Source organism: Haliotis rufescens, unplaced genomic scaffold (genome assembly GCF_023055435.1).
Source record: "Haliotis rufescens isolate VD_foot unplaced genomic scaffold, xgHalRufe1.0.p SCAF_2, whole genome shotgun sequence".
Taxonomy (NCBI): domain Eukaryota; kingdom Metazoa; phylum Mollusca; class Gastropoda; order Lepetellida; family Haliotidae; genus Haliotis; species Haliotis rufescens.
The window spans coordinates 79,653,482-79,675,725 of NW_025963890.1; the positions used below are offsets into that span (position 1 = coordinate 79,653,482).

Below are 22,244 nucleotides of genomic sequence, written 5' to 3' on the forward strand. Positions count from 1 at the left end.
GGATCCCATACAACAACTCCAACAGAGTTGACGAAAGACCAAGGTCAGGAAGACCAAGGGTGACAACCCAAGCACAAGATCGATATACCCGGCTGCGACACCTCCGAGACCGCACTACCACAGCCACATCTACAACCACACAGATCCCTGGGGTATGCAGAATATCAGATCAAACGGTACGCAACAGACTGAGGGAGGCTGGACTTTTTGCATGAAGACCTGTTCGACGTCATGTATTGACCCCACGTCATCTGGCGGACTGTCTGCTTTGGTTCCAAGAGGGTTAGATGGGCACGTGCAAGGTGGAGAAATGTACTGTTTACTGACAGGTCCCGTTTCCTACTCACACGTGCTGATGGGTGCGCACCTGTCTACAGATGTTGGGGTGAACGTTATGTTGATATATCGTCTGCTAAGCTAGTCCCACTGCGCATGTCGGAAGTGGGGCTGCTGGGAAAATCTCGTGTTGTGAGAAAGTGAGTGAGCATGTGCCGGCCGGCGTGACAGGTTGTATTTGTGTGAATGGTGTAAAGCTGATGAAGAATAAAAGAAGCAAGTGTCTAAAGCGGTTGGTTTTGGTTATTGGACTGGCTTTAACAATGGTAGCAGAGCGTGGTTTCTGAAAGGATTGATAATTCCCAGACGTAAGTATCACTTCTTCTCACTTCATGATAGAACGGAAAATTTATCACTGTTCGCAAGTTGTTCACAAATGTCACATATTATCTTAAATTCCAGACCTCTGGTTTATCACAACTGTGAATGATAGAAACATTTGTGAGTGTATTTCAACAAACAAGTAATTTTTGTGATTGATGCGGCGAGATAAAAGTGTGTTTGAGAGATCGAAAACTGGACAATTTTGGAGTGTTGACATTTTGTTTACGAGTGCGTTCGGCGTTGAATAGAAGATAGAATGGCAACGAAACTGAATCCCCCCGAATTCTGCAAAGGGAAAAGTTATGAGAGATACAGACAGGAGCTACTTGCTGGGCGTGAAATTACTGAAGTTAAGAAAATGAAACAAGGAATAGTATTAGCTTTATCACTCCCAGAAAATGAATGTGGTATACGAGAGAAAGTATTTGATAACATTCCTCTTGAAGATTTGAAGAATGAAAATGGTTTTGAAACTCGGATAGATTTTTTTGACTCTCAGCTTGGAAAAGATGATCTTGTTGATAGTCTTGAAAAATTTGAAGTTTTTGAAGATTTTTCTAGGGAAGTGGGGCAATCTATCAATGAATATATCTCCAAATTTGATCAAAAATATAATAAGATATTAAAGAAAAGCATGAGTCTGCCACAGGAAATCTTAGCATTCAAGCTCCTCAAACGTGCTAAAATAACCAAAGAAGAAAAAATGTTAGTGATGACAGGTATGGACTACACAAACAAAGCCACATTATATCAACAGGCTAAATTATCTTTGAAGAAATTTCTTGGACAACAGTCTTGTGATGGAGGAAATGGTATGCAGTCAATTAAAGTTGAATCCTCAAACATCATTAATCATGACAATGAGGAAGCTTTTGCCAATCAGTATACAAGTTCTGTCAGAAGTCGGGGTCGAAGTTACATGTATGGCAGAGCACGTGGCTTTCGGGGCAGAAGACAAGGCTGGAGAGGATTGAGACAGCCAGAGCGTAACATGAATCCAGTGAGTTGGCACCAATGGGAAAACTTTGACATGTTTGGCCTGTGGGTCTTTCAGGCATTTAATTGCACACTGTCCTCACAGTTGGGAAAATAATGAAGGAAGCATGTGTCAAATTAGACTTGGAACATGACTCAGCAAAAATCCTTGGTGAAAAAGTTAGTTTAAATTACACATCATAAGGACATTACTGCATTCCCATAGACAAGTATGAAAAAATGCCTGTTGAAGAAGTTAATGCTGTATTGTTACACAAGATGGAAGATGATGAGCGTTACAAGGTAATTCTCAAGTTACATAGACAGTTCGCCCACCCACCGGAGAGGAAACTTGTTGCTCTTATGAAAGATGCAGGAGTGTGGCGAAATGAATTCCAGGACACAATCAGCACAATTTACGGAAATTGTCAGATGTGCAAAGCTTATACGAGAACACCTGCCAGACCTGCTGTAGCCCTGCCAATGGCATCACAGTTCAATGAAACAGTTGCAATGGATTGGAAGAAGTGGGGAAGTAGGTGGATTCTTCATTTGGTTGACATGTGGTCAAGACTTACCATTTCTGTGTTTATTCAAAGGAAAACCCCTAGTGAAGTAATTGACAAAATTATGACTCATTGGATCGGTGCAGGTTTTGGTGTCATGCAAGCTATATTAACAGATAATGGGGGTGAATTCAGTGCTGACGAGATGAGAGAGGTAGCCAGTATACTTAATGTCAAGGTTCACACCACTGCTGCCGAGAGTCTATTCCAGAATGGTCTGTGTGAGAGGATACATTCTGTTGTCGACATGATGCTCACAAAAATGGAAGAACAGTGTCCTAAAACGCCACTGAATGTTCTCTTGTGTTGGGCAAATATGGCCAGAAATGCACTACAAATGTGGCATAGGTATAGTAGTTATCTGCTTGTGTTTGGAAAAAATCCAAACTTGCCGAATATCATGACTGATGGTGTTCCTGCCCTGGATGGTGTGACCAGAAGTGAGGCATTTGCACAGCATTTGAATGCTTTGCATCTTGCCCGCAAGGCTTTCGTGGAGTCTGAGGCAAGTGAGTGGATACGTAGAGCTTTGTGATCCAAAATTAGAGCATCAGAGGAAATCTACAATAATGGAGAACAAGTTTATTACAAACGAGAAGGCAGTGAGAAATGGTTAGGTCCAGGCAAGGTGGTTTTCCAGGACGGTAAGGTTATCTTTGTGCGTCATGGTGGTGTATTTGTAAGAGTCTCCCCAAATAGACTGATTAAGGCAGGACATGAAATTGGTGAACAAAAGTGTGAAGCGGCTTATCTTCGAGGACAAGAATTTGAAAATGACAATTTGAAAAATCTACCTTTTGAAATGCTTGAGTGTGACAATCATGTGACTGTTTCTTCAGATTGTCAGACTGCCAACACAGATGGTGAAAGTGTTGATACTATCAGTCTATGTAAAAATGATCAGATAATGTTCAGGGAGACAAGCTCAGATGATTGGGTGATTGCCACAGTAATAAGTAGAGCAGGGAAAGTTTCAGGTCAAAATAGGAACTGGTTTAATGTGCAAGTAGTAAAGTAGCAAGAGTGTAAATCTGGAACGTGTTGATAGCTGGAAGCGTGTGACCCCAGAGGAAGTGAATATTGTTTCTATTCCAAAGTCAAGACATAGTGAAGAAAACTGTGTTAAAGCAAAACTAGAAGAACTGAACAAGTTGAAAGAGTTTCATACATATGAAGAAGTTCAGGACTGTGGGCAGAATAGAATTTCAACCAGATGGGTAATATGTCAGAAAGGACAACAAGTCAAGGCCAGACTTGTAGCCAGAGGTTTTGAGGAAGATGTGGAAATAGAGAGAGATTCTCCAACAATAGGAAAGAGTGCATTGAAAGCGTTTTTAGCTTTGGCAGCTTATCACAAGTGGACTGTAAAAACCACTGACATTAAGTCTGCATTTCTACAAGGCAAGTTATTGGATAGAGATGTGTTCATCATTCCACCTCAGGAAGCTGAAATGGAAAATAATGGAATCATATGGAAGTTGAAGCATTGTTTATATGGTTTGAATGATGCAGCCAGGCAATTCTACAAAAGTGTCCGAGATGAATTATTGCAACTGAGGTGTGTGCAATCTTCACTTGACCCTGCTTTGTTTAATATGCAAGACCATGGGCGTCTTATCGGCATGATTGCTAGTCATGTTGATGACTTTTTACATTGTGGACAGATGTATTTTGAGGCTAATGTGATTATGAAGCTTCAGGTGCGATTCTTAGCAGGAAAAATAGAAACAGGACAGTTTAGATATGTGGGTTTTCAAATCACACAAGATCCTGTTGGAATCATGGTAGATCAACAAGAGTATTTGGACGAGTTGGAGATAGCAAACATTTCATTACAAAGGAAGACACAGAAACATGAACCTCTGGGTCCTCATGAGCATACCAGGCCCAGAAGTCTTGTTGGAAAGCTCAACTGGCTTGTACAAGGTTCTAGGCCTGACCTTGCGTTCGAAATGATTGAACTCAGCACAAATTTTTACAGTGGAATTGTGGATGATCTATTGAGGGCTGTAAAAGTGATTTGGAAATTGAAAGACTCTGAAGCAAAGATTTACTTTCCATACATTGGACATTTTTTGAGTTGGAAACTTGTGGTTTTCACAGATGCCTCACATGCCAATTTATGTGATGGTGTGAGTAGTGTTGGAGCACGTGATTTTCACAATTTATGTGATGGTGTGAGTAGTGTTGGAGCACGTGATTTTCCTTGTTGGGGAGAATAATTGCTGCTGTCCTTTGGCATGGCATGCTGGCAAGATAAAAAGAGTAGTGAGATCTACAATAGCTGCAGAGACACTGAGTTTGCAGGAAGGACTTGAAGATGCATTCTATTTAAGAAAACTCATTGAAGAAATGACAGGCATGACAGGCATGTTTAACATTCATGCGTTTTTTGATAACAGAAGTGTGGTGGAGGCTGTACATTCAACCAGTCTTGTTGATGACAAGCGTTTGAGACTGGATATTGCTGCAATTCAGCAGTCTCTACAAAACAAGGAAGTGACCTCTGTCAAGTGGATTCCTGGTCATCAACAACTTGCTAACGCAATGACAAAAAGAGGAGCGTGTGGGGTTCAGCTTTTGAGTGTGTTGCAAAATGGACGTCTTCAAATTGATGGATGGTGACTCTGTGATGGTTTAAAAGATGCATGTGAGTGATAGTATGGGGCAGAATAATCCCCAAGGCAGGAGGGAAGTCTACCCCTGAGATTGCTTTTCACATGCCTGTGTACATTGTATTCTTTTAAATATAAGTTAAAAAGTCCTAAAATATTTTTGAAAACATTAATTTCTTTACAGATTTTTATGAACAATGTTTGACACTGACTTCTCTGCTGGCAAGTAATGAAGAAGAAAAAAAAATAGAAAAAGAAAATGTATTGAATGTTGATATATCGTCTGCTAAGCTAGTCCCACTGCGCATGTCGGAAGTTGGGCTGCTGGGAAAATCTTGTGTTGTGAGAAAGTGAGTGAGCATGTGCCGGCCGGCGTGACAGGTTGTATTTGTGTGAATGGTGTAAAGCTGATGAAGAATAAAAGAAGCAAGTGTCTACAGCGGTTGGTTTTGGTTATTGGACTGGCTTTAACACATTATGCCCCCAACTGTGTGCAGCAGGTTGTCCCATTTGGCGGCGGGAGTGTCATGGTATGGGCCGGAATTCATCACGGGGGTAGGATGCCTCTCGTGCATGTGGCAGGTGCATTGACAGGTGTGCGTTACAGAGACTTGATCCTACAGCCTTACGTTCTTCCTCACGTCAACGTTCATGGCAGACAGTTCCAGCAGGACAACGCTCGACCGCATTTTGCACGTGTTTGTCAGGACTTCTTACAGCACAACAACATCCAGACATTACCTTGGCCAGCCCGGTCACCGTTTTTTTCCCCGATTGAGCATCTGTGGGATGAGTTGGATCGACGCGTTCCAGAAGGAATCCAACAGCGTGTTATTGACAACTTGATTGCATCTATGGGTTGTCGGTGTCAAACGGTGATTGATGCACGTGGTGGGCACAACTGATACTGACATTTTCTATACCCCTGTGACATTAACTGTATCGTGTACGTGTGTCTGTCTAGGTGACACGATTAATGTTTTGAACATTGTGTACATTGATCTTCAAACAGTGTTACAATTATGGTTTCTGAGTCCTATTTTGAAACAATCGCGTTATATTACATTTTGAAAGTCAGTGTCAAGTTTCTTTTTTGAAGAGTATACAAAGTAATATTGCCCCAACTTATCTTAAAGACATTGTGACAGCCACTGTAGGTTCAAATGTATCATATAATTTAAGAAATTCAGACAATATTGTGATTCCATATACGAGATAAAAACACTCAACATGTTCTTTTATTCCATCAACTGTTAGGTTATGGAACACTATTCCTGCAGCAGGTAGAAATTGGACATCTACATCCCAATTCAAGACATACATACAAAAAGCGCAAGTTATTGCACCTCCATATTTTTCCTATGGTGTTAGAAAGTTGAATATTTATCATAATCAATTAAGATACATGAAAAGCCAGTTAAATTATGATTTATACAGAATATATATCAAATGTGATCCAATATGTCAATGTGGTAATCCATGTAAAAATGCTTTTCATTATTTATTAGAGTGTCCATTGTATGTCCACCAAAGAAAATCTATGTTGACCATAATTCGGGACATTTTACAGAACGCCGTGAACAAAAATGTTAAATTAGATTCAGGTTTGATGTTAAATGAAAATGAATGTTTGTCCATTATCAAAAATCAACATATCTTTAAGGCAGTGCAAATGTTTCTAAGTCATACAAAGAGATCTGGGCGACGCCTTAATGTAAATATACTAGTCTCCCTTTTGTACATGTATTTCTTTTGTCAGCTATACACTCATCTTCTTTTCTGTTTTCCTTGCATATGATTTACTGTACAAGCTTTGTAAATACCATGGAGAGGGAGTCCTAAGTTGTATTTCAATCTGAATAAAATATGTTTAAACTAAAACTAACTAGATGGAAAGATGACAGATAATGCACAACAATGCACAGACTGGAGAGTCAGAGAGCATCTGGTGACTATCCTGAAGAACTCACCTTCTGTATGGTGTTGATGAGGAGGACCAGCATCTCGTGGTCCTCATGCAGCAGCAGGCACGACATCAGGTAACCTGAAACACACCACACTCAGTTGATTGTGTACAACTGGTGATGTCACTAACCAAACACATTAAAACCCTGTGTGTTACACCCCCAGGGCTGTACTGACCCCATGTATTACACCCCAGGGCTGTTCTGACCCCATGTATTACACCCCATAGCTGTACTGACCCCATGTATAACAGCATCTGTATTACATTGTACCTCTGTATTACATTCCAGGGCTGTTCTGACCCCATGTATTACACCCTAAGGCTGTACTGACCCCCATGTATGACACCCCAGGGCTTTACTGACCGTATGTATTACACCCCCAGGGCTGTACTGACCCCCATGTATTACACCCTAAGGCTGTACTGACCCCATGTATTACACCCCAGGGCTGTACTGACCCCATGTATTACACCGCAGGGCTGTACTGACCCCATGTATTACACCCCAGGGCTGTACTGACCCCATGTATTACACCCCAGGGTTGGACTAACCCCATGTGTTACACCCCCTGGGCTGTACTGACCCTCTGTATGACACCCCCAGGGCTGTAGTGACCACTCTGTATTACAACCCGGGGCTGTACTGACCCCAATGTATTACACACAAGGGCTGTACTGACCCAAAGTGTTACGCCCCCAGGGCTGTACTGACCCCATGTATTACACCCCAGGGCTGTACTGACCCCATGTATTACACCCCAGGGTTGTACTAACCCCATGTGTTACACCCCAGGGTTGTACTAACCCCATGTGTTACACCCCCTGGGCTGTACTGACCCTCTGTATGACACCCCCAGGGCTGTAGTGACCACTCTGTATTACGTCCCCAGGGATGTACTGACCCCATGTATTACACCCCAGGGCTGTACTGACCCCATGTATTACACCCCAGGGCTGTACTGACCCCATGTATTACACCCCAGGGTTGTACTAACCCCATGTGTTACACCCCCTGGGCTGTACTGACCCTCTGTATGACACCCCCAGGGCTGTAGTGACCACTCTGTATTACAACCCGGGGCTGTACTGACCCCAATGTATTACACACAAGGGCTGTACTGACCCAAAGTGTTACGCCCCCAGGGCTGTACTGACCCCATGTATTACACCCCAGGGCTGTACTGACCCCATGTATTACATCCCAGGGCTGTACTGACCCCATGAGTTACACCCCCAGGGCTGTACTGACCCCCATGTATTACACCCCAGGGCTGTACTGACCCCTCTGTATTACACCCCAGGGCTGTACTGAACCCCATGTATTACATCCCCAGCGTAGTACTGACCCCAGTGTAGTACTGACCCCAGTGAATTACACCTCCAGGCCTATACTGACCCCCTGTATTACATCCGAGGGTTATACTGACCCCCATGTATTACACCCCCTGGGCTCTACGGTACCCATGTATTACATCCAAGGGCTGTACTGACCCCCATGTATTACACCCCAGGGCTGTACCAACCCCCATGTATTACAACCCCAGGACTGAACTGACCCCATGTATTTACACCTCCAGGGCTGTACCGACCCCCATGTATAATACCCTAGGGCAGTACTGACCGAGCCTCTTGTGTATGCCCACCCCCTGCTGGGCCAGCTTGATGGTGTGGATGGTGGCGAAGGACACATCGTAGCCAAGGGTCAGGCAATACAGCAGCCGACTCAAGTTCTCTTTTAGCTGCTGCTAAAAAGTTGAAGCATGTTTTGATTAATGAAAAATAGAGTAACTTGACACAGGAACAGAATCTGTGAGGGGCGACAATTTGCCAAACCAGTGTATAAATGAAAGAATACCTGATGTCAAAGTCATCATCCATAGTCATATTAACTCATAACTACCTGATATCAAAATCATTATCCACAGTCATATTAACTCATAACTACCTGATGTCAAAGTCATTATCCACAGTCATATTAACTCATATCTACCTGATATCTAAGTCATTATCCACAGTCATATTAACTCATATCTACCTGATATTAAAGTCATTATGCACAGTCATATTAACTCATAACTACCTGATATCAAAGTCATTATCCACAGTCATATTAACTCATATCTACCGGATATCAAAGTCATTATGCACAGTCATATTAACTCATATCTACCTGATATCAAAGTCATTATCCACAGTCATATTAACTCATATCTACCTGATATCAAAGTCATTATTCAGTCATATTAACTCATATCTACCTGATATCAAAGTCATTATGCACAGTCATATTAACTCATATCTACCTGATATCGAACATTTCACTCAGAATCATAAAAACTATCACACAGAAGTATATCTTTGCATATTGCTAGTGATGCAAGACACTGATAGTAGGTAAACAAAAAAGAAAGACAGTTTCTGACTGACTGACTGACTGGCTGACTGACTGACTGACTGACTGAATGACTGAATGACTGAATGACTGACTGGCTGGCTGGCTGACTGACTGACTAACTGAATGACTGACTGACTGACTGGCTGGTGTTGACTAACTTACCCCGGATTGGTTCAGCTGAGAGAAGCGCTGCTGCAGGAAGGACAACTCTTTCTGGATGATCAGCTCCTCATCCTGCAGAGTGAAACAAGCATGAGATAAACATGATGCAAGAAGGATGGAAAGGACCAGGATAGGGGCTGCAGAGTGAAACAAGCATGAGATTAACATGATGCAAGAAGGATGGAAAGGACCAGGATAGGGGCTGCAGAGAGAAACAAGCATGAGATTAACATGATGCAAGAAGGATGGAAAGGACCAGGATAGGGGCTGCAGAGTGAAACAAGCATGAGATTAACATGATGCAAGAAGGATGGAAAGGACCAGGATAGGGGCTGCAGAGTGAAACAAGCATGAGATTAACATGATGCAAGAAGGAAGGAAAGGACCAGGATAGGGGCTGCAGAGTGAAACAAGCATGAGATTAGCATGATGCAAGAAGGATGGAAAGGACCAGGATAGGGGCTGCAGAGTGAAACAAGCATGAGATTAACATGATGCAAGAAGGATGGAAATGACCAGGATAGGGGCTGCAGAGTGAAACAAGCATGAGATTAACATGATGCAAGAAGGAAGGAAAGGACCAGGATAGGGGCTGCAGAGTGAAACAAGAATGAGATTATCATGATGCAAGAAGGAAGGAAAGGACCAGGATAGGGGCTGCATAGTGAAACAAGCATGAGATTTACATGATGCAAGAAGGATGGAAAGGACCAGGATAGGGGCTGCAGAGTGAAACAAGCATGAGATTAACATGATGCAAGAAGGATGGAAAGGACCAGGATAGGGGCTGCAGAGAGAAACAAGCATGAGATTAACATGATGCAAGAAGGAAGGAAAGGACCAGGATAGGGGCTGCAGAGTGAAACAAGCATGAGATTAACATGATGCAAGAAGGATGGAAAGGACCAGGATAGGGGCTGCAGAGTGAAACAAGCATGAGATTAACATGATGCAAGAAGGATGGAAAGAACCAGGATAGGGGCTGCAGAGTGAAACAAGCATGAGATTAACATGATGCAAGAAGGATGGAAAGAACCAGGATAGGGGCTGCAGAGTGAAACAAGCATGAGATTAACATGATGCTAGAAGGAAGGAAAGAACCAGGATAGGGGCTGCAGAGTGAAACAAGCACGAGATTAACATGATGCTAGAAGGAAGGAAAGGACCAGGATAGGGGCTGCAGAGTGAAACAAGCATGAGATTAACATGATGCAAGAAGGATGGAAAGGACCAGGATAGGGGCTGCAGAGTGAAACAAGCATGAGATTAACATGATGCAAGAAAGATGGAAAGAACCAGGATAGGGGCTGCAGAGTGAAACAAGCATGAGATTAACATGATGCAAGAAGGAAGGAAATGACCAGGATAGGGGCTGCAGAGTGAAACAAGCATGAGATTAACATGATGCAAGAAGGAAGGAAAGGACCAGGATAGGGGCTGCAGAGTGAAACAAGCATGAGATTAACATGATGCAAGAAGGATGGAAAGAACCAGGATAGGGGCTGCAGAGTGAAACAAGCATGAGATTAACATGATGCAAGAAGGATGGAAAGGACCAGGATAGGGGCTGCAGAGTGAAACAAGCATGAGATTAACATGATGCTAGAAGGAAGGAAAGAACCAGGATAGGGGCTGCAGAGTGAAACAAGCATGAGATTAACATGATGCAAGAAGGATGGAAAGAACCAGGATAGGGGCTGCAGAGTGAAACAAGCATGAGATTAACATGATGCAAGAAGGATGGAAATGACCAGGATAGGGGCTGCAGAGTGAAACAAGCATGAGATTAACATGATGCTAGAAGGAAGGAAAGAACCAGGATAGGGGCTGCAGAGTGAAACAAGCATGAGATTAACATGATGCATGAAGGATGGAAAGGACCAGGATAGGGGCTGCAGAGAGAAACAAGCATGAGATTAACATGATGCTAGAAGGAAGGAAAGAACCAGGATAGGGGCTGCAGAGTGAAACAAGCATGAGATTAACATGATGCAAGAAGGAAGGAAAGAACCAGGATAGGGGCTGCAGAGTGAAACAAGCATGAGATTAACATGATGCTAGAAGGAAGGAAAGAACCAGGATAGGGGCTGCAGAGTGAAACAAGCATGAGATTAACATGATGCAAGAAGGATGGAAAGGACCAGGATAGGGGCTGCAGAGTGAAACAAGCATGAGATTAACATGATGCAAGAAGGAAGGAAAGGACCAGGATAGGGGCTGCAGAGTGAAACAAGCATGAGATTAACATGATGCAAGAAGGAAGGAAAGAACCAGGATAGGGGCTGCAGAGTGAAACAAGCATGAGATTAACATGATGCTAGAAGGAAGGAAAGAACCAGGATAGGGGCTGCAGAGTGAAACAAGCATGAGATTAACATGATGCAAGAAGGATGGAAAGGACCAGGATAGGGGCTGCAGAGTGAAACAAGCATGAGATTAACATGATGCAAGAAGGAAGGAAAGAACCAGGATAGGGGCTGCAGAGTGAAACAAGAATGAGATTAACATGATGCTAGAAGGAAGGAAAGAACCAGGATAGGGGCTGCAGAGTGAAACAAGCATGAGATTAACATGATGCAAGAAGGATGGAAAGGACCAGGATAGGGGCTGCAGAGTGAAACAAGCATGAGATTAACATGATGCAAGAAGGATGGAAATGACCAGGATAGGGGCTGCAGAGTGAAACAAGCATGAGATTAACATGATGCTAGAAGGAAGGAAAGAACCAGGATAGGGGCTGCAGAGTGAAACAAGCATGAGATTAACATGATGCAAGAAGGAAGGAAAGAACCAGGATAGGGGCTGCAGAGTGAAACAAGCATGAGATTAACATGATGCTAGAAGGAAGGAAAGAACCAGGATAGGGGCTGCAGAGTGAAACAAGCATGAGATTAACATGATGCAAGAAGGATGGAAAGGACCAGGATAGGGGCTGCAGAGTGAAACAAGCATGAGATTAACATGATGCAAGAAGGAAGGAAAGGACCAGGATAGGGGCTGCAGAGTGAAACAAGAATGAGATTAACATGATGCAAGAAGGAAGGAAAGAACCAGGATAGGGGCTGCAGAGTGAAACAAGCATGAGATTAACATGATGCAAGAAGGAAGGAAAGAACCAGGATAGGGGCTGCAGAGTGAAACAAGCATGAGATTAACATGATGCTAGAAGGAAGGAAAGAACCAGGATAGGGGCTGCAGAGTGAAACAAGAATGAGATTAACATGATGCAAGAAGGATGGAAAGGACCAGGATAGGGGCTGCAGAGTGAAACAAGCATGAGATTAACATGATGCAAGAAGGAAGGAAAGGACCAGGATAGGGGCTGCAGAGTGAAACAAGAATGAGATTAACATGATGCAAGAAGGAAGGAAAGGACCAGGATAGGGGCTGCAGAGTGAAACAAGCATGAGATTAACATGATGCAAGAAGGAAGGAAAGGACCAGGATAGGGGCTGCAGAGTGAAACAAGCATGAGATTAACATGATGCTAGAAGGAAGGAAAGAACCAGGTTAGGGGCTGCAGAGTGAAACAAGCATGTTGGTATGTTGTATAGTGGAGCATCATGTTGATGAGAATGTGCAGCGTGTTGGTATGTTGTATAGTGAAGCATCATGTTGATGAGATTGTACAGTGTGTTGGTGTGATATATAGTGGAGCATCATGTTGATGAGAATGTGCAGTGTGTTGGTATGTTGTATAGTGGAGCATCATGTTGATGAGATTTTGCAGTGTGTTATATAGTGAAGCATCATGTTGATGAGAATGTGCAGTGTGTTGGTATGTTGTATAGTGAAGCATCATGTTGATGAGATTGTACAGTGTGTTGGTGTGATATATAGTGGAGCATCATGTTGATGAGAATGTGCAGTGTGTTGGTATGTTGTATAGTGGAGCATCATGTTGATGAGATTGTACAGTGTGTTATATAGTGAAGCATCATGTTGATGAGAATGTGCAGTGTGTTGGTATGTTGTATAGTAGAGCATCATGTTGATGAGATTGTACAGTGTGTTATATAGTGAAGCATCATGTTGATGAGAATGTGCAGTGTGTTGGTATGTTGTATAGTGAAGCATCATGTTGATGAGATTGTACAGTGTGTTGGTGTGATATATAGTGGAGCATCATGTTGATGAGAATGTGCAGTGTGTTGGTATGTTGTATAGTGGAGCATCATATTGATGAGATTTTGCAGTGTGTTATATAGTGAAGCATCATGTTGATGAGAATGTGCAGTGTGTTGGTATGTTGTATAGTGAAGCATCATGTTGATGAGATTGTACAGTGTGTTGGTGTGATATATAGTGAGCATCATGTTGATGAGAATGTGCAGTGTGTTGGTATGTTGTATAGTGAAGCATCATGTTGATGAGATTGTGCAGTGTGTTGGTATGTTGTATAGTGGAGCATCATGTTGATGAGATTGTGCAGTGTGTTATATAGTGAAGCATCATGTTGATGGGAATGTGCAGTGTGTTGGTATGTTGTATAGTGAAGCATCATGTTGATGAGATTGTACAGTGTGTTGGTGTGATATATAGTGAAGCATCATGTTGATGAGAATGTGCAGTGTGTTGGTATGTTGTATAGTGAAGCATCATGTTGATGAGATTGTACAGTGTGTTATATAGTGAAGCATCATATTGATGAGATTGTGCAGTGAGTTGGTATGTTATATAGTGAAGCTTCATGTTGATGAGATTGTGCAGTGTGTTGGTATGTTGTATAGTGGAGCATCATATTGATGAGATTGCACAGTGTGTTATATAGTGAAGCATCATGTTGATGAGATTGCACAGTGTGTTATATAGTGAAGCATCATATTGATGAGATTGCACAGTGTGTTATATAGTGAAGCATCATGTTGATGAGATTGCACAGTGTGTAATATAGTGAAGCATCATGTTGATGAGAATGTACAGTGTGTTGGTATGTTGTATAGTAGAGCATCATGTTGATGAGATTGTACAGTGTGTTATATAGTGAAGCATCATGTTGATGAGAATGTGCAGTGTGTTGGTATGTTGTATAGTGAAGCATCATGTTGATGAGATTGTACAGTGTGTTGGTGTGATATATAGTGGAGCATCATATTGATGAGAATGTACAGTGTGTTATATAGTGAAGCATCATGTTGATGAGAATGTGCAGTGTGTTGGTGTGTTATATAGTGAAGCATCATATTGATGAGAATGTACAGTGTGTTGGTGTGATATATAGTGGAGCATCATGTTGATGAGATTGTACTGTGTGTTGGTGTGATATATAGTGGAGCATCATGTTGATGAGAATGTACAGTGTGTTGGTGTGTTATATAGTGGAGCATCATGTTGGTGAGATTGTACAGTGTGCTGGTGTGATATATAGTGGAGCATCATGTTGATGAGAATGTACAGTGTGTTGGTGTGTTATATAGTGAAGCATCATGTTGATGAGATTGTGCAGTGTGTTGGTATGTTGTATAGTGGAGCATCATATTGATGAGATTGTGCAGTGAGTTTGTATGTTGTATAGTGAAGCATCATGTTGATGAGATTGTGCAGTGAGTTTGTATGTTGTATAGTGAAGCATCATGTTGATGAGATTGTGCAGTGTGTTGGTATGTTATATAGTGGAGCATCATGTTGGTGAGATTGTGCAGTGTGTTGGTGTGTTATATAGTGGAGCATCATATTGATGAGAATGTACAGTGTGTTGGTGTGATATATAGTGGAGCATCATATTGATGAGAATGTACAGTGTGTTGGTGTGATATATAGTGGAGCATCATGTTGATGAGATTGTGGTGTGTGTTGGTGTGTTGTATAGTGGAGCATCATGTTGATGAGATTGTGGTGTGTGTTGGTATGTTATATAGTGGAGCATCATGTTGGTGAGATTGTGCAGTGTGTTGGTGTGTTATATAGTGGAGCATCATATTGATGAGAATGTACAGTGTGTTGGTGTGATATATAGTGGAGCATCATATTGATGAGAATGTACAGTGTGTTGGTGTGATATATAGTGGAGCATCATGTTGATGAGATTGTGGTGTGTGTTGGTGTGATATATAGTGGAGCATCATGTTGATGAGATTGTGGTGTGTGTTGGTGTGACATATAGTGGAGCATCATGTTGATGAGATTGTTCTGTGTGATGGTGTGTTATATAGTGGAGCATCATATTGATGAGATTGTACAGTGTGTTGGTGTGTTGTATAGTGGAGCATCATATTGATGAGATTGTACAGTGTGTTGGTGTGTTGTATAGTGGAGCATCATATTGATGAGAATGTACAGTGTGTTATATAGTGAAGCATCATGTTGATGAGAATGTACAGTGTGTTGGTGTGATATATAGTGGAGCATCATATTGATGAGAATGTACAGTGTGTTATATAGTGAAGCATCATGTTGATGAGAATGTGCAGTGTGTTGGTGTGTTATATAGTGAAGCATCATGTTGATGAGATTGTACAGTGTGTTGGTATGTTGTATAGTGGAGCTTCATGTTGATGAGATTGTGGAGTGAGTTTGTATGTTGTATAGTGAAGCATCATGTTGATGAGATTGTGCAGTGAGTTTGTATGTTGTATAGTGAAGCATCATGTTGATGAGATTGTGCAGTGTGTTGGTATGTTGTATAGTGGAGCATCATGTTGATGAGATTGTGCAGTGTGTTGGTGTGTTATATAGTGGAGCATCATATTGATGAGAATGTACAGTATGTTGGTGTGATATATAGTGGAGGATCATGTTGATGAGATTGTGGTGTGTGTTGGTGTGATATTTAGTGGAGCATCATGTTGATGAGATTGTTCTGTGTGATGGTGTGTTATATAGTGGAGCATCATATTGATAGGATTGTACAGTGTGTTGGTGTGTTGTATAGTGGAGCATCATGTTGATGAGATTGTTCTGTGTGATGGTGTGTTATATAGTGGAGCATCATATTGATGAGATTGTACAGTGTGTTGGTGTGTTGTATAGTGGAGCATCATGTTGATGAGATTGTGGTGTGTGATGGTGTGTTATATAGTGGAGCATCATATTGATGAGATTGTACAGTGTGTTGGTGTGTTGTATAGTGGAGCATCATATTGATGAGAATGTACAGTGTGTTATATAGTGAAGCATCATGTTGATGAGAATGTGCAGTGTGTTGGTGTGTTATATAGGGAAGCATCATGTTGATGAGATTGTACAGTGTGTTGGTATGTTGTATAGTGGAGCTTCATGTTGATGAGATTGTGCAGTGAGTTTGTATGTTGTATAGTGAAGCATCATGTTGATGAGATTGTGCAGTGTGTTGGTATGTTATATAGTGGAGCATCATGTTGATGAGATTGTGCAGTGTTTGTGTGTTATATAGTGGAGCATCATATTGATGAGAATGTACAGTGTGTTGGTGTGATATATAGTGGAGCATCATGTTGATGAGATTGTGGTGTGTGTTGGTGTGACATATAGTGGAGCATCATGTTGATGAGATTGTTCTGTGTGATGGTGTGTTATATAGTGGAGCATCATATTGATGAGATTGTACAGTGTGTTGGTGTGTTGTATAGTGGAGCATCATGTTGATGAGATTGTTCTGTGTGATGGTGTGTTATATAGTGGAGCATCATATTGATGAGATTGTACAGTGTGTTGGTGTGTTGTATAGTGAAGGATCATGTTGATGAGATTGTTCTGTGTGATGGTGTGTTGTATAGTGGAGCATCATATTGATGAGATTGTACAGTGTGTTGGTGTGTTGTATAGTGGAGCATCATGTGGATGAGATTGTTCTGTGTGATGGTGTGTTATATAGTGGAGCATCATATTGATGAGATTGTACAGTGTGTTGGTGTGTTGTATAGTGGAGCATCATATTGATGAGAATGTACAGTGTGTTATATAGTGAAGCATCATGTTGATGAGAATGTGCAGTGTGTTGGTGTGTTGTAAGCCTTTGAGGTATTACCGGGCCTATCAATTAGATGGCTTCAGAAACATGAACGTCAACATTGTAGTATTGTTCAGACAGGAATATAAAAAGTATGGCAGAGCTGTGAATGCTCTGGACAGAGTTGACACTGCGGATGTAGCAGCTAGCATGGGACTTGGTGTAGCCGGTGTTGGTTTATTACCAACTATAAACGTTGCATCTATCGTACTTGGCATGGAAGTAGCAGCCGGAGTCTCTGGACTGGAAGAATAGCATTTGAATTTATGTGACAGGGTCAGATAGTTGTATATATTTTGAGAGTTTTATTAGTTTAGATTTTTACTGAATTAAATATTCAGTCAAGTATGTTTTAAACATTATATACTTCACACTTCAGCTTTCCTAATTCTCTGTTTCAGCTTACTGCATGAGTACTTTGCCACAGCCTCAATCACATAGTGCACTATCACACAACAGCCTGCCCAAGTGCGCCCCTCACAGCCCCTTTGTGTTTAACTTTCTAGCTTACTGTCTCCAGTTTAAAGGGATTAGTTTTTACTTAGTTTATATCACATTTGATGTTACTGTCGAACAAACATACAGCACTGGACGTTGTGGTGTTCACAGTTTGGACTAATTGTCGTGTTTCATTCATGGAATTTGGGATTCATTTCTGAGGGTTAGTCTTTTGTTGATATTCTATCATTTATACGTATTCCTAGGATTTGTAGGTATATCGTGTTTATGCTGTTGATAATTTGGTTGGTTTGCCATATTGTAAATATCAGATAGATCATAGTACTTAGTTGTGTTTCTGTATGCATTACAAGTGTTATTATTTACGTAAGGTAAATAATTCAGAAAGCGCTATGCTCAGGCCTAAAGTTCCATTATTTAACAAAATCTTCAATTACTGTGAAGCAGATGTATGAACGTATGAAGTATGAAAGTAAGAATGTGAAACATATGTGTTGCTAGGTTACATACTGGTTTACATGAATGTATAATGTATGAATGAATCAGGGTTTTACTATTATATTCTAGAAATGTTACTCTGCAATAACATAATGTATCGGTTGGTAGTTATATTGCTGCTATGAGATTGGTCTGCACGGTGTATATATATATATTCCTTTATTTGTGGTGCAGATGTAGCTGTATTACTCGTGCAGAGGTCTGTGTCTGGACTGATGAACCCAGGTCCACACACTTGGTGGGTTTACTAGGTTTTATATATATTTCTCATAGATTGTACATTGTATGTATACATGATAGTAAATGTATCATGTCACGTTTATGTTACTCTATTTATATGATACGCATATATAAGTATATATGCGGGCTAAGTATTTTTATGATATAGGATTAATTAAGTCTTGATGAATTGTAAGTTTATTAGTAGTTATAACATTTTGTATATATCATCAAATTTAATGAAATATTTGATGTCAGCATATATTTATATTTTGTGTAATGATTGTTTTACAATTGTTTCAGGGTTTAAAATTCATCAGTAATAAACTTGGCTGTAACTGCGAACAACACCTGCGTCTGTCCTTCATGTCATGAAGTAGTCCCGGTTGCAATAGAGCCCCCAGTGAGGACTATAGCCTAGCAAGACACAGACAATTGACTTCATCATCCCTTGTCCACTACATGTGCTATGACGTCATTCTGGGAAACATCGTAACATGCCGTTACACTCGTGTGAGACATTTTGGGGATTTTAAATTATATAGACTCAATATAAACAGTTAATAATGTGCCTCAATCCTGTATTTCATCTGAACTCTTGTCAGTGGTTATGCGATCAGAGGAGATTTCAGCGTTCAGTAATATGACATTACAGAGACGTTTCCGACCTATGCATTATATACTGTATCTAGCTTTGTAACCTTGTGTTACATGTACCCAGGTTGTGTTGTGCATTTCTCGTAGGTTACAAAAGAAAGCATTAAAACATGACAGTATTCGTATACTGGCTGAAGCAAAGTTAAATAGCATTGAGGATCATATTTCATAGCACTGGTTGATTGCAAGGTATCTGAGGAGGAGTTTCGTTTAGTGCTGTCAGAACTCACCAAATACAGCGCAATAAAGCAGGAGATTCGATCAAATTCTCATAAGACCAGTGGTAGTAGTGAAGACGAGAAAAAAAAGTTCATAGTAGAGGGGAGACAACAAGCGCGTCAATTATTCCATGCCAAAACCAAAGAACTGGTTGGTGATTAAAAATAATTGTTTCCTCGATACATCATTGGATCGCACATTCATTTAGACAAACGTCTACATAAGTCTATAATAATGAAAAAAGCTATCAAGTGGCAAGAATTACCACAAGGATTATATTTTATCAGTGATGTCAAACCAACCAAATACGGTCATCAATTGTTTCTTTCCAATTTTGAAGAAGAGTATACAGTCTGGTCTCCTAGTAAACTGAACGAAGAACTTAGCAAAATGTTGAATATCACTTTGTTCAAAATAATGGTATGCGTATGAGTAAAAATAATAGAGAATATTTTCATTACAATTTTGTTTAGTCTCATGACGATTGTTCAATCGCAACATCGTTTTTGCACTAAAAATTACCTCTGTAGTATAGGTATTGGGGTATACATCTAGCTCCAGTGGAAGTGAGCTAGAATCACCATTACCTATAAAAATTTATATCATATGAAGAAGCATTGATAGGATTCAGGTGGTGGTGAGCTAGAGCCCTTTTCATTAAATTTAGCTTAGTCTCATGACGATTATTTGTGTGTGTAGCGGCCATAAAATTTCCAAGTCCCGTGATGGGATTCGAACCACGGAGCTTCTGATCAGAGGTCGAATGCCTTGTCCACATGACCAAAGTGGTTAACCCCGTCAGCAAGCTGACAAGGTAAGGATGTCATCTGTATGATGACTCCACGCCCTGCTACATGTGCATCGTGGTTTTTGCATAAAAAATTACCTGTTATATAGGTATTGGGGTATAAATCTAGCTCCAGTGGAAGTGAGCTAGAATCACCATTGCCTATACTACTCAAAGCGTTAATCTGGGTAATCTAATCAGAGTAATCACGAGAGTGATCGCACCAATCGTGATGCGAAACACATCGTCATACACTATAGCGTTGCTCGGATAGTTCATCATGTTGATACAAACAATGGCGGGTGTGGCTTCAAGAAAACAAGGAATGGGAGGGCAGAGCTTGACGTCACACGCATGCCAATTCATTGGTAATTTAATTGCACAGGCACATGAGAGGGGTGCAAATGACCCGTTAACCCCCTGGGTGCCACAGGGACATATATGTCCCTCCTCTACAACCCTCACTTTGAAGTCGAATAAAATTAAAAATACATCACTCACACAAATACACTTCACAGTTTTGACTAAGGTGGGGAATTCCCTGTTCTGTGATATCATCCACTGGCATTTTTGGCCAAGCAAAAGTACTGAAAATGACCTCTGAAAATTAGGTACATCGTAAATGTCGCCCATTTTTACACATTACTAAACCACCACTCACAGCGTTATTTACAGCATGTTTTGAAATCTAAATTTCTGATATTTACTCGGAGAAATGAATTTAAAAAATACCATATTAGTGATCACGGGTATCTGTCTTTTATGAAATCACCCTATAACCGTTTTGAATGTTTTGAAAAATTGGCAAACACCAACGCCGAAATGAACTTTCCGCCATATTGGATAGTGTTTACAAAATCACGATTGAGGAACACCGGTTATGAGACACCTGTAACATCACGTATATTTCAAACTTAACTGCGATACACACATCCTTGAATTCCTCGTACATTTTAGAATCAAATGACGAATAGTCTTTGTCACCAATACAAAGTGGCTAGATGAAATCAAGCAAAATAAATTAGATGTGAAAACGAACGCTGAGTGCTCGAAAAACTGCACTTGTTTGAAATGTAAACAAACCAAAATACAGATTTTACAAAGTGTAGCATTTTCTCCTATTTTGAGCTATCCATTTGTCTATTCGTTCAAGGTATTGGCTCAACATTTTCAGAATATGCATGGGAAGAGAATCGTAGGAAGAACTAGGGAATATAAAATAGATACATTGCAATGATTTGATATTTACAACAGAAATTGTCAAAGTTACCGTCCTGTGTGACGCCATGACTGACGCAAAATTACGCACAACAACAGTATTTATCGGAATTTCTGACTATTTCCGTTGGTTTCAATAAAAATTATAACAACAAATAACAGTACATAGATTGTCAGAATGTTTCTGATTACTTACATGTCACATTTATGTATATACGATCCCTGAATCAACGAAAGTCCCCTCGTAAAATCCCGCATACTGTTGACAGTTAACACGCCATTTTGTAAAAGTCGATCACAGGAAGTGATGTCATACATCAACATTCATGTACATATTTGGTAATTTCTTTGAGATGAAGGTCCTTGAATGAGAGTGCACACAATCATTGTATTGTCTTAGTGACTGATTTACAACACCCATTTACATATTCAAGACATTATTTACTTGGTGAAAGCAGTCATTTTATGTTGTGTCGAAAAAGCGTCAAATTCCGTTTTACACATCGAGATTTTCCATACCATGAACAAAAATTAGGGGAGATATATATTAATCAAAATACCAGTGTCGTCTTTCTCCGACATTATCAAAGACATAAAACCAGCCATGACGTCAAATAGAATGGTGTTATGATTTTGGTATTTCATTACATTTGAAATGTATTTTTTTAAAAGGGTTTAATATTTGCAGTTAATTTTACACCATCAAATAGGGTTATCGAGTCACACCTTAAAGCTTGATTCGTAATTTCAAAAATCTAAACGATAAAATTTGTCATTTGTTACAAGTTATTAATGTGCACAGTTTGGTACAAAATTGAATGTATTGTCTAGGACTTTGAATTCAGATTAGGGATATTCTTGGGTGAGCCACCCCCACACATATGTTTATTGTATGTCAGTATTAAGTAATTAACAGCACAG

The 22,244-nt window shown here is 40.6% G+C and overlaps 1 protein-coding gene across 4 annotated transcripts in view; it reads right to left on the reverse strand.

Annotated features, from left to right (window-relative positions):
- The window catches only part of LOC124127095 (AP-4 complex subunit epsilon-1-like), a 125,220-nt gene that overhangs the window by 100,118 nt on the left and 2,858 nt on the right, over positions 1 to 22,244 (reverse strand). For 3 of the 4 annotated variants that reach the window (XM_048400683.1, XM_048400681.1, XM_048400684.1), the window contains exons 2-4: positions 9,340 to 9,411; positions 8,404 to 8,527; positions 6,787 to 6,860 (exon numbers count right to left, since the gene is read on the reverse strand). In XM_048400683.1, coding sequence (XP_048256640.1) covers positions 6,787 to 6,860; positions 8,404 to 8,527; positions 9,340 to 9,411 — 270 coding nt within the window. The remainder of the gene's footprint in view (positions 1 to 6,786; positions 6,861 to 8,403; positions 8,528 to 9,339; positions 9,412 to 22,244) is intronic. The other variant, XM_048400682.1, reaches the window with a different exon arrangement.